This window comes from Calidris pugnax, unplaced genomic scaffold (assembly GCF_001431845.1).
Source record: "Calidris pugnax isolate Ruff unplaced genomic scaffold, ASM143184v1 scaffold155, whole genome shotgun sequence".
Taxonomy (NCBI): Eukaryota; Metazoa; Chordata; class Aves; order Charadriiformes; family Scolopacidae; genus Calidris; species Calidris pugnax.
In genome coordinates, this window is record NW_015090886.1 from 777,415 (window position 1) to 790,552 (window position 13,138).

General features: G+C 46.0%; 1 protein-coding gene across 1 annotated transcript in view; it reads left to right on the plus strand.

Annotated features, from left to right (window-relative positions):
• Positions 1–12,769, plus strand: part of SCN8A (sodium channel, voltage gated, type VIII alpha subunit) — a 111,501-nt gene extending 98,732 nt beyond the window's left edge. The window contains exons 45-51 of the mRNA XM_014947448.1: positions 97–219; positions 3,522–3,806; positions 4,254–4,307; positions 5,238–5,375; positions 6,088–6,192; positions 6,974–7,244; positions 8,154–12,769. Coding sequence (XP_014802934.1) covers positions 97–219; positions 3,522–3,806; positions 4,254–4,307; positions 5,238–5,375; positions 6,088–6,192; positions 6,974–7,244; positions 8,154–9,301 — 2,124 coding nt within the window. The 3' untranslated portion in view covers positions 9,302–12,769. The remainder of the gene's footprint in view (positions 1–96; positions 220–3,521; positions 3,807–4,253; positions 4,308–5,237; positions 5,376–6,087; positions 6,193–6,973; positions 7,245–8,153) is intronic.
• Positions 12,770–13,138: the final 369 nt, after the last annotated feature.

The window sequence follows — 13,138 nt, forward strand, 5'->3', positions numbered from 1 at the left end:
TTTTTTTTTTTTTTTTTTTTTTTTTTTTTTTTTTTTTTTTTTTTTTTTTTTTTTTTTTTTTTTTTTTTTTTTTTTTTCTCTCTATTTTCTGTGTAGGTCTCTTTAGTCAGCCTTGTAGCTAATGCCCTGGGCTACTCGGAACTAGGTGCCATAAAGTCCCTTAGGACACTAAGAGCTTTGAGGCCTTTAAGAGCGTTGTCCCGATTTGAGGGGATGAGGGTAAGATGCCATTAGCAGCTGATCCTTCTGCATGCCTGTGGAGCGTTTTTTTTTAAGCATGCTAGAACTGATCAAAACTGGTGGAAAAGAGAATTCCAAAGAGAACCATGACGCAGCCGCTGACTCGATCACCTCTCCCGTGGATGTCCCCCCACCCTGCCCACCGCGCACCCTCCCCTCTTGAGAAAGGGAGACGCATTAAGCTGCCTCATTACATTAATTACTGGCCCCAACCACATGCCATTCGTAGAACGATGTTGACACTTGGCTGTTCTCATTGAGCCTGGCTTTGACCTCTAGCATCCGAGGGGGCTTCTCAGCTGTGACTCTTCTGATCTAGGGAGAATCACCAGGTGCAAAGAAGCAGAATTGGAACCACCGCAGTGTCTCCAGCCCCCGAGGGCTTTGGCCGCTGGTGGAATTGGGCTGAAAGAGGGGTTTTTAAAAACGCAATCTGCCTGTGAGGGGGTGAAGGGATCGCTCAGGCCTTCAGGAAGGGACTGGCGGGGAGCTCAGCTGTTTGAAAAAAAAGGCTTTGGTTTAATTCCTCTTGTTGCACCTTGTTGTTCTCGGTCCAGTCTGGTGGTGACTGGAAGCCTTGTCTGAGAGTGAAGCTTTTCCTTTCCACTCCCTCCCTTTTACCATGCTTTATGGTCCCCTGTCCTGTCACTGTGGAACCAGCAACGAAGCACAAGCAAAGCATTGAACTTAACAAGCTTTCCTCAAATTGTTAGATGCCACCCCTGGCTTGGAGACTTGAAATTACTGCAGTGTCTCATCACTTTGCCACTAATATTCCGTACTTTGGTGCTTTTTTTTTCCATTCGGGATAGAAATAGTCTTAGAAGAACATGCAAAATAATTGTATGTTTCTCTTAAGTAAAGGGTATGTTGTATTAATGGGTTTCCCAGTTGCTTTTAGAGCAGTAACATAGGTCTGTGCTAAATCCCAGTTAGGTCACAACTAGAGATATTACAAGAGATAAAATGTATTTTTTAAAAAAGGGAAGGGAATAGCAGTCTCACAGTTTTACTTCACTGGAGTCATTCCACCTGGATCCTTCTGGTCTCCTTGGAATTTGCTGTAGAGTAACTGAGCACAAAGCCCAGTGGGAGAGAGGGAATAACGGGATCAGGAATCCTCAGTTCCACGGGAAGTGATAGGAGAAAATGATACCACCACAAACGGACACGTTTCTGTGCAACCTGCTCTGGGGGGACCTGCTTTGCCAGGGGGTTGGACTAGATGATCTCCAGAGGTCCCTTCCAACCCCATAGCATTCTGGGATTCTGTAAATCCGAAGAGGGTTGTTTCTTCCCTAGTATGTTATCCTGCCATTATTTCTTTGTGTCACTTAGCCTAATTCTAAAGTTTATTCTATAATACGGGCACAAAGGATGGAAACTTTTCCATGGGCACAAAGCTGGAGCTTTTGCTGGGCTGGGTTCAGGTCCCACCTGAGGGTACAGTCACAAAGGAATAGAACCAGTAGATATGAACAGCTATTTTTAAGCAGTGCTGGAGAGAAGCTGTGATTTCTAATGCACAATCAGGAAATTCTCATGCTTAAAGTGGTAGGGAGTTCTGACTGCAGCCCTGTTAGTTACCTAAACCCAATTATTTTTCCTTTGTTTTGACTTGAAGACAAGTGTTGCTGCCCCATTCAACCAGAGCAATTCTGCTGAGCCAGAGAATAGAGATTTGAAATGCCTTTGCAAAGGAAACACAAAATGTAGTTCTTTGCTTTTCTCTACTCCATAATAATCTGCATTTTCAAGAGCTTGCTCTGCTCTTAAATTATTCAGGAAGTTTGACAGTAATGCTATGAAACGTGCATGCGTTTTTGTCAGTCTGCACACAAAAGCCATGTTCCTTCTCTCACATCTTTTTGAATGCCGTATAAATTCAACGTAGCGTTAGTGACCGTAGTTCAGGAGGATGTGACACTTTTTTTTCGCTGCCCAGGATGAACTGTAATGAAGCAGAATATTGATAACTGAAAGATCTGAAACCAAAAAGGCGTGCTGTTGTTGGAGCATCCTACCTGGGGGATGGAGCCCGTCTGGAGGGCCTGCCTCTAATCTGCCTTTATAGCCCACTGGCTACCCAGTGATGAATCTATGACATCATTTAAGAGTGGGAATGCTACTCACCATCCAGATCACCATTTTCTTTCATTTTCCTTCCTGCTTGCTGCGATGGGAGGGCAGGAGCTCGCTGCAGAGCGTGTCGTGCGGGTGGTGGCTGCATCCAGCAGATGGATGTTGCAGGAGGAGAGGGGACACTTGGTGGTGGCCAGGACCTGTTGAGGAGCCCCTAATCACCGTGTATTGAGAAGTCTTTTAAAAACTAAGGCAAAGGGGCAAAACCAGTTTAGATTCTGTTCATCTATTAAAGGAATCTAAATCAGGAGATCATAATAAAAGATTTAATATCCTGCTGACCTAACTCTATTAAAAGCCTGAGAGCTTACAGCTTGTCATGTGTTGGCCAGGGATGCTTAGGGACACGGTGCTCCCGCGCTCCAAAAGGCTAAAATTAGGAGATGGTGGAAGGTACGAGCTCTGACAAAACCCCTTGTCGCTTCCCGCGGTGTTTGCTGCAGTCTGGAGGAAGGAACATGGCTTTTCTGTCTCCTTGAGCCTGCCAGGCTGCATGCTCAGCTGTCTGCCTGAGACAACATGATTGGCCTTGCTTGGTCACCAATATGATCTTGATGTTTCCAGCGACTCACTGCTTAGTCGTCAGAGCGCGACGCGGGGCTCGGTACCGTCCCCCCCGGCGTCGGTGCCCCCGGTTTGCTGCGAGCTGGGGGGGAGCAGGAGGCGGCTTCCAAGTGACAAGAGCCTTGTTTGCAAGTGGGGAACGGCCAAAAAGGGCCCCTGGCTGCTGAGACCCCTCAAATCCACGAGCAAAAGTGTCCTCGGACCTGGCTCTGAGAAAATTGTAGCTGGGAGCCTGCTTGGTACTGAGAAGAGAGTCTGAGCCTCACTCAGTGATGCCCCCCTCTCCCTTTCGGCAAATAGAATAATTTAAAATCATTATTGTTTAACTAAAGAAGTACCAATCCAAAATCGAGCCCAGCAAATCTTAACAACCTGGCCTGCTTTGTTTGAAAAACAGAGCTGCAGTAGGTAGCTTTTGGGCAGGATGATTTCACCGCTTGGAATAAGTTCACTGCCAACTTCTGCATGTGGGTGGCCTTACCTCCTGTCCCCCCCCCAGACCCAGCCGTGTTGATGCTTGCAGTTTCCTGCCTTGTGTTTTATACTGAAACTTTTTCCCACCCCTTCCAACACAGGTGGTTGTCAACGCCTTGGTTGGCGCTATCCCTTCCATTATGAATGTGTTGTTGGTCTGCCTTATCTTCTGGCTGATTTTCAGCATTATGGGGGTTAACCTGTTTGCCGGGAAATATCATTACTGCTTTAATGAAACAGCTGAGGAGCGCTTCGAAATAGATATTGTTAACAACAAGACAGACTGCGAAGCGCTGATGCCGCCCAACTCCACTGAGATTCGATGGAAGAATGTGAAAATTAACTTTGACAACGTCGGGGCAGGATATCTGGCTCTTCTGCAAGTTGTAAGTTTTGCTCTCCCCATCTCCCCAGTAGTGGTACACACACTCCCCAGTAGTGGTACACACAAGCTGCTTCTAATGGGCTTGGACTGCTCCCCCCTCTCCCTGAAATACACCGTCCCGTTCACCCCACTCAGCTTTAGGGCTGGAATAAAGTTGCAGTTTTCTCTGTTATCCCTTTGCCTACCATGGGTCTCCCAGCAGAGCAGGTGGCCCCAACTCTGCTCTTCAGAGTCTACCAAACCTTCCATGAGACAACAGTAAACCCGGTTAGATTAATTTAGATTCATTTCATTTGGGTTAAATGAAAAGAGAAATACTTAAGTAATATTAAAGTTCAATATACAGGGTGATCAGGAGTGCCAGGGAATCCTTGACGTAGCTGGCACAGAGCTGACTTGGTCTTTTACTGTGGCTGAATTCTGCCTGAGAGGTGTTTGTCTTTGCTAGGCTACCTTCAAGGGCTGGATGGACATCATGTACGCAGCAGTGGACTCCAGAAAGGTAAAGTGCACGACCACACGCAATCCCATCCCCCATCCTTCACTCCGCTGTTTCACTTCGGTAAAATCAAGAGTGAAAACTGTAGAACTCAACTTATGTTACGTATTTAATGCTGTGATTGAATCCCAGGGTTCTCCTGGTTGCTTTAGGGGCAGGGAAACTCCTACTGGAGTAGAAATACAGTAAAGAAAGGACTACAGTGGAGCTATGTATTTCATCAGCAGAATGTATTATGGGGAGGAATTAGCTGGAAGGTCCTCCATGAACCTGCATCTGCATGGGAGCCCAGGTGTCAGTTAATCCAGTTTTGGAATGATGTCTGGGTTGGAGCTCTTCCTTCAGGCACTTTTCTTGTTCTTGCATGCTGGAATCATGCAAATACCATTACTTCCCTTTCTAGGTTTTTTTCTTTCTCTTAGTTTTATATGAAAAGATAATTAAATGGATTTTCTTGTCCTACACTGACTGCAGGGTTGGAAACGAGTAGTGTGACTATATGAGGACAGGGTGAAAAATGTTCTCTTTTTGATCAGCTGATGGTCTTGCACGTCCCTCTTCAAAATCACTTTGGCAGTGCCTGCCACTAAAGTGATCATTTCCTTTGTGATTTGCAAATTACCTGTATATTTTATGGGCACTGACCTCATTTACAGTGGAAGTCAGTTCAAACTGTAGCCTATTCTGTTTCTGAGAATTAGATCACCCTCCTCCCCATATATGCATACAATATACATTCTTCTGCTTTACTTTAAACAGTGTGAGAACACAGTTCTCCATATATAACTACAGCTTTATAAAGCTGAATACTTGGAAACATCATCAATCTCATTTTGACTATATTTGTCAATCTCATCAATCAATCTCATTTGACTATATTTGTACAATGTACCTGTGAAATGTCCCTTATTTCTCTTCTCATCTCCCATTCAGCAAGAAGAGCAACCCAAGTACGAGGACAACATTTACATGTACATATATTTTGTTATCTTCATTATCTTCGGCTCCTTTTTCACCCTGAACTTGTTTATTGGTGTCATCATCGACAACTTCAATCAACAAAAGAAAAAGATAAGTGATCTGTGTTTGCTGATTAGTAGGGGAGCTGAGACCTGATAGAGGAACCCGAGAACCTGTTAGAGGAATGTTGAGTCTTCAAGGTTAATGTTTTTTTTCTGCAAAATTAAGGCTAAGAACATTCAGCCTGGGGCAGGAGCCTCCTCCCTTGGAGCTGTGGGCTGAGGAACCACTGTGACTCTGTTCCCAGCCCCATGGAGCCGAGCACAACAGGCTCAGGAAGCCAAAGAGGCAGCCCAGAGCTTTGTGTAAAGCTCTAACCAAATGAGACGTTTTCCCTAGACTGCATTTTTATGCATTTCTGGGTTTTTTTTTGCCTTGACTAAAATATACAGACTGAAAGTAAGATGTCTTCCTTGCCCCTCGGTCCCTCTCTGATACACAGCTTTTCTTCTCTGTAGATCAAGCCGGGGCTTTGCAGGTGTTCTCCTAAATAGCCTGACACCTCTGCTGCCTGTTTGGCACTAATGAGCTAGAGGGGATGGGAAAGGAGGCGGTGCAGCAAAAGAGGTTATTCATAGGAAAAATACCGTTTTCTTTGAAGGAAAATCAGTGTGGCTTGGGTATTAGTAGAAGTTATTTCTGTCTAAAATAGCTGCCACCAACTTCCCATATGGCAGGTATCCTCATGACTTAGCTAGGATGTCATTCCGTTTCCTTCGGGTGTAGGAGCTGATTGTAACCAGTTTTCCTTTTGCCCCTTTACTTTGGAGGTCAAGATATTTTCATGACAGAAGAACAAAAGAAGTACTATAATGCCATGAAAAAACTGGGCTCAAAGAAGCCTCAGAAACCTATTCCCCGACCTCTGGTGAGTACGTTATAAAGGGAACCGAAGGAAAAACCCTGCAGAGTAGACTTTCAAAGGAGCTTTGGCTCCAAAAGCATCCTTTGTTCTAACTCATGCCGGACTCCACATCCCCATGCTCTTGTCGTTATAATTCAGGTATGATCTGAGAAAGGTTAAAATGCTCCAGCTGTGGTTGATGTTAATCAGTTGGTTCACTTGAATCGACAAAACAAGCTGAAAGCCCTGGTCTGGCTGAGAGGCTGTAGATGGGGAGTAGGAGGCTGCCTGGGATTAGCGAGCGCGGTCCTGGACAGTCAGGCAGATGTCTGGGGTACCTCCATCGAGACCTGAGCACGTTCCCCAGCTTTCTGAAAGGCTTTGTGTGTGACATTGGGTGAGTCCCTTAGATGCTGGGGTGGGTAAGGCATCCTGCTGCTCTGCCTGCTGCTGGGACTCAACTGCTGCCAGGACTCAAGAGAGAGGGTTGAAATCCAGTCACTGCTGCAGGTAGACCTGGCTGCCTTCTCCAGTTGTGAATGGAAAGTTATCACCCTGCCTTTGGTCTCAACAAAGAGGAAGATATGCTGATAACAGGGTTGTGGTAGCATTTTAGGGTATAAATAATATCATTTTCCTACCTTTCCCATAAATAGATTGAATCATGGCTAGAGTTTGCCTTGAAAACTTCATAAGATACTGAAAAAATTATTTCCTCATCCCTGTTTCCACCAACAGTGAAATAATTTGACTAATGGTGGATTCTTGTTCAAACCTGTTTGGTTGTCTTTCTCCTGTTGCACAGAACCGCATCCAAGGGGCTGTCTTTGACTTTGTCACTCAGCAAGCATTTGATATAGTCATCATGATGCTCATTTGCCTCAACATGGTGACCATGATGGTGGAGACGGACACACAAAGCAAGCAGATGGAGGACATCCTTTACTGGATCAACCTGGTGTTTGTCATCTTCTTCACCTGTGAGTGTGTGCTGAAGATGTTCGCCTTGCGGCACTATTATTTCACCATCGGGTGGAACATTTTTGACTTCGTGGTTGTGATTCTGTCCATTGTGGGTAAGTGCAACACCAATTAGCTAGAGGTCTGTGAGCACTAGGCTGTCTTGGTGTTTGCAGAGTAGAGCACGTTCTTGTCTTTGAAGGGGATATAGAGGTACCAGGACTTTGAGGGTCTCTTTTTAGCCTTGTGAAGAGACTGGCAGAATTTGGCAGCCTCAAGTCCTGACTAATGTGCCCTCCTCCCTCTGTTCTGGCACTCATTTCCAGTTGTATGGAGTAAAACACTTGACAATTACTCTCCCTGTCTTTAAAAACAGAAATTTTACTCACCTCATTCGAATGGTATAATGCTCACTAACTCCTGAAAATAGCATTGCAGTGCTTCCTACATCAGCATGTGATTTGCACTCTTCAGTTTGGTTGAATGTTGAATCAACTGGTTTCCTCCAACAGGTTTTTGCTTTTTAGCGGCTAATCTGTAAAACACGCGTAACCTCACAACTACAGCAGGGTAACTCAAAAAGCTTGGCTGCACCCAGCTCTGCCCAGGAATACTGACAAAGCACCGACACTAGAGAGTGTCCTGCAGTCTGAAACTCAGATCCAGGCTTATTTCTGCTCGAAATAAGATTTTACCTTACATATTTTTTTAGCATCTTCAAAATAGAGTCCATGGCCTGACTCCCATGGCGGAGTTAGACACCTCCAAGAAACAACTCGTCCATCCTGATCCAGGTGGAGCAAAGTCCTCTGCAGCTCTGCCTCCCTCCCTCTCCATTTTGGAGAGCTTCCCTGGGAGCCAGAGCAGCTGAGACTCGGCTGCCTGAAGGTGAGGCCTCTTAATTGCAGACCTCCTTGGAAAACCCGACCGAGGTGTTGTGTGCGCCCAGTCCCCTGGCTAGGTTGAGAGGAAGCAGCAGACTGCCCGTCTCCATTGTCACACTTGTCCCTTCTCTTCTCCTCTAGGAATGTTCCTGGCTGAAATCATTGAGAAGTATTTTGTGTCGCCCACTCTCTTCCGAGTCATCCGACTGGCTCGCATTGGACGTATCCTGCGTTTGATCAAAGGAGCCAAAGGGATCCGCACCTTGCTTTTTGCCTTAATGATGTCCTTGCCTGCCTTGTTCAACATTGGCCTCTTGCTGTTCTTGGTCATGTTCATCTTCTCCATCTTTGGCATGTCAAACTTTGCCTATGTCAAGCATGAGGCAGGCATAGATGATATGTTCAACTTTGAGACCTTTGGCAACAGCATGATCTGCTTGTTCCAGATCACTACATCAGCTGGTTGGGATGGGCTCCTGCTGCCCATCCTAAACCGGCCTCCAGACTGCGACCTCGACAAGGAGCACCCTGGGAGTGGTTTTAAGGGGGATTGTGGGAACCCTTCAGTGGGGATATTTTTCTTTGTGAGTTACATCATCATCTCCTTCCTGATCGTGGTCAACATGTACATTGCCATCATCTTGGAGAACTTTAGCGTGGCGACAGAGGAGAGCGCCGATCCATTAAGTGAGGATGACTTTGAGACCTTCTACGAGATCTGGGAGAAGTTTGACCCCGACGCCACCCAATTCATAGAGTACAGCAAGCTGGCAGACTTTGCTGATGCTTTGGAACATCCTCTCCGCGTCCCCAAACCCAACACCATCGAACTCATCGCCATGGACCTGCCTATGGTAAGTGGAGACAGGATCCACTGTTTAGACATCCTGTTTGCCTTCACCAAACGCGTCCTGGGGGACAGTGGGGAGCTGGATATCCTGAGACAGCAGATGGAGGAACGATTCGTGGCATCCAACCCTTCCAAAGTGTCTTATGAGCCCATCACAACGACGCTGCGGCGGAAGCAGGAAGAGGTTTCGGCGGTGGTTATCCAGAGGGCCTACAGGGTTCGTTTAGCGCGACGGGGCTTTATTAGCCGAAGGCCCGCCCCCACGAAACTGGAAAATGGAGGAACAAACAGGGAGAAAAAGGAAGGCACCCCGTCCACGGCCTCCCTCCCCTCCTACGACAGCGTCACCAAGCCCGAGAAGGAGAAGCAGCAACGGGCAGAGGAAGGAAGACGAGAAAGAGCGAAAAGGCAAAAAGACGTCAGGGAATCCAAGTGTTGAGACAAAAATAATAGAATTGTACAAATTAAAATACATGCAAGTGAAAAGATTGTTTACAAACTTCATGAAATATATCAATACAGAACAGCTGTGGAGACACTTACCTGAAGATCTTATACCAAACATAGTCTGCTTACTGTGTGACAGCGTTGCATCTAAAGCAGTGACCTACCACCTGTTTAAAGGACCCTTGTAAACAAACATTTAAACACAAAAAAAAGGAAAAAAAATGGATTTTCTATTGTTTGGGCAGGTGGATACTGCATGTTCCACATCAGTCAATGCAACTTAGGACAAACAAGCAAAATAAAACACACACACACACACACACAGAAACAAAACCCGCTGCTGGGATTCATATATTTTCCAAAGCAGCCAAAAAAGGATTTTATTTTCCCGTTTTGTTGATTATTATTGAAAGAAAACCCAGAAGTCACAATCTTAAAGGGTTTGTTCATGCAAAACTAGATTTGCATTTAGTTAAGCAGCAAAAAAAAAAAAAAGAAAAAAGAAAAAACAGAAAAAAGTTTAAAATAAGTTAAAAAAAAAAACGGAAAAAAGAAACAAACCACCCATTTAGCCCATGCCATTTAATTGTCATAGTTTATTTGATATTTATTATCTCTGCATTCTACTTTCTACATGGGCTTTACTTGGTTTGGGAGATGGGGTAATCGGGTACCTTCAGCCCGGAGACAGCTCGGGCTGATCCCCCCCCCCAAAAAAAGTGCTCGTTCAACGCGTAGAAGCGACTTGCATGATGGCATGCCGTGACAGGGACCATGCATGAGGAACCATTAGACCACAGACACTCCCTAGTCTGTCCACAGCAGTGTGTTAAGCCATAAATCCCAGGCACTCCACTGACTGCCATATACACTGGATTTGGGAGATAAACTCTAACACTGACCGTCCCCTCCGCCCGGCCTTCCCCACCCCTCACAGACCCGCCAGTAGGAGGAAAAAAAAAAACAAACAACAAACCAACAAAAAGAAACGAGCGGAGGAAATAATTGTGTGTGTATGTTTAACGACTTGTCTGGTTTTTTTTCCATACAGCCATCTTTTTGCACACTGAAATATAACGAAACTAAAATGCTGCTCTGGACCTCGTCAGAGGGGAGGTGATTAAAAACTGGGAATGGCTTGTTATACTCTGTCACTGTAAAACCAAAATCTAGGGCTTAAGTACCAGTCAATAAGTTCATTTGTATTCCTGCAATATTTATCATTAATACCAATTATTATTCAGCCTCCATCCTGCAGCGTAGACACTTCTTTTTATTTTATTTTTTTTTTTTTTTGGTGTAGAGATAAGTGCAATGAAAAATCAGCGTGTTATCTCTACGGGAGACGTGGGCAGCAGCCCCCAAGGTGTCCTGCTGGGGCTGGGGCCATGCCCCGTGGTTTTGGGCACCCCCTTTGCCCTGGGGGTGGCTTCAGGACCCCCAGCTCCCCTGGGGTGGCCGCTGCAGGGGGACCCGTGGCCAGGAGGGCTCTGAGGGGGGAGCAGCCCCATCCTGGGCTCCAGAGCCTTCTCCTTCACCCCGACTCTGGCAGCTCCACGGGGCAGGGGGGAGCTGGAGCTGCCTCTTCCCAGTAGGAAGGAAATGGAGAGCCAAGTCCAAACGTCTCTTTTTCTCAAAGCCCAGACTCAGCCCCTCTTCCCTGGTGTCCTCCTCTTCAAGCCAGCGCTCGGCCACCGCTCTTGGCTGGGGTTTTTGGCTTTTTTTTTGTTTTTTCAGGGCCAGCGTGGGTCTCCTGGCCAGGGTGGGGGTCTCACCCGCTGGCGGTGGGAAGGAGAACGAGGGGTCGGTGCCCAGGTCCCTTGGGTGTGGACCAAATCAAGGGTACCCAGAATTGGGGGGAAAAAAAAAACCCAAGAGGACAGACCCGGATAGCAGGAGGAGGCTTGGTTGGCATCATCTCACAACCCAGAAAATGACAGGAGTCACTTAAAAACCCCAAACCCAGCAGGAAGCCCCCCTCCCCGCGGCTCCCGGGGCCGGGTCCTGCCCCCAGGAGCTCAGCCAGGAACCCGGTCTGTCCCGTCAGCTCTTGCCCCAGTTGCTCCTAGGATGTGATGTATAATAACAAAGAAAAAAAAAAAAACAAAACTACATACATATGTACAGGCTACGTTGTAAACAGCACAAAAGAGAAAAAAAAAAAATAGCTGAAAAGTGTGGTTGAACTTTTTAAGAGAATATTATAAATACTGTAATATATCATTTTATTTTATCGGCATGCCTTTTTGTAAATACAAAGAACTACAAAAATAATAGAATGGCTTCTGGCTTATGCCATTGTCCATGTTTATTTTTATTTTTTTAATATTTTTCTGTTTTCCTTAGACTTTAGATAGCCAGTAAACATCCCCCAAAGAAAAAAAAAAAAAAGACAAACAAACCTCTACCCACCTAGATTTTAAAAAAAAATGCTTTATTGCAATTGATCTTTGAAACAGCAAAAGTATATATTTTTTGGGTTCCAATGTGCAATAAGTTGACCACTTCTATGCAAGATTTGGCTAAACTTCATAATTGTTCTTAAGCTGGGCTATTGGCTCGTAGGTGAAGCTTGGTACGTTTAGCGTTCGTGCTGGCCATTTCATTAAGCTACTCAATTACTTTAAAATAAAAAGTCCCTTCAAACTATGTCTATGTATTTATTTTTTTTACCATCAGATCTGTATTAAATGCAAGAGGCCAGTGGTGCTGAGACCAAAGGGGAGCGGAGCGGTTCTTCAGCTGTTGGGTTTGGCCGCCGACTGTCCTTCTGCTCAGAGGAGAGTTTCCTGGGGGGGGGTTGGGTGGGTTTTCTCTCCAAGTTCCCTTCCTTGGGCAGATGTTTCCACCAGCTGTGGCTCTGGGTTCTGATGGCGCCGGGTTCCTGCACATCGACCCCAGGGGAGGCCAAGGACGAGGAGGAACCGTTGGTCGCAGAGCGTTGGGGACGTTGGTGTCCTTCACCAGCCCCTGAATTCAGATGCCTACACAGGATTTACGGTCAGGGTGGTGGGAATCAAGCAAGGGTGGGGGATGGCGTCGATTAAAAAGTCGTAGCCAAACATCAAGACAACAACTCTTCCCTCCCCCACTTATAAAATCCTCCCTTTGGGGTTAATTTGTGACTGTTCTTCAAAGAGCAGGGGGGAAGGGCGATCAAGAAATACCAATTCAAGCTGCTTTATTCACTTTTCCTGTTCACCTTTTCTTAAAATATAGAAGCCGATGTTGAACAAAACAAATTGAAATAAAACCATGATGTTATATAGAGGCCACACCCGAGTTTGAATTATTTTCTGCTGAAAAAAAAAATAAAATGTTAAAGCTGTAAAAGATCAATAGTGAAGATTAGTGTATTAGAAATTGCATGGTGGCTCATAATGATCTTACCCAACATGATTAACAATTGCGTTACTATAAGCCAAAAGAAATGAAAATAAATGTTACCCTTTTCACTGAACAAGGTAAGATGGTCTTGGTGTCCCGGTTATTTGACTGGCTGCATTCTCCTGCCCTTCCATCAACCCCCTACACATCCTTCAAGGCACTTTTAGTGTTTTGGGGTTTTTTTCCCCAAAGCCTGCAGAAGGGAGCAGATGAGTTGCTGTTGGAGGGGTTTTGGGGGTGACTCGGAGTCGGGTCTTGGTGGGTCCCTGGGGACATGGCTCAGGCTCCCTGTCCCCACGCCGGGTCTGTGTCCCCATCTTGGAGGAGACCTGGAGATGTCCCCAATGTCCCTTGCCCCGTGCACAGGGGACAGCTCTGCTGCCACCACCCACCTTGGACCTGCTCTGGCAAGGGAGGATCTTGCTGTGCCGTGTCTAACCCT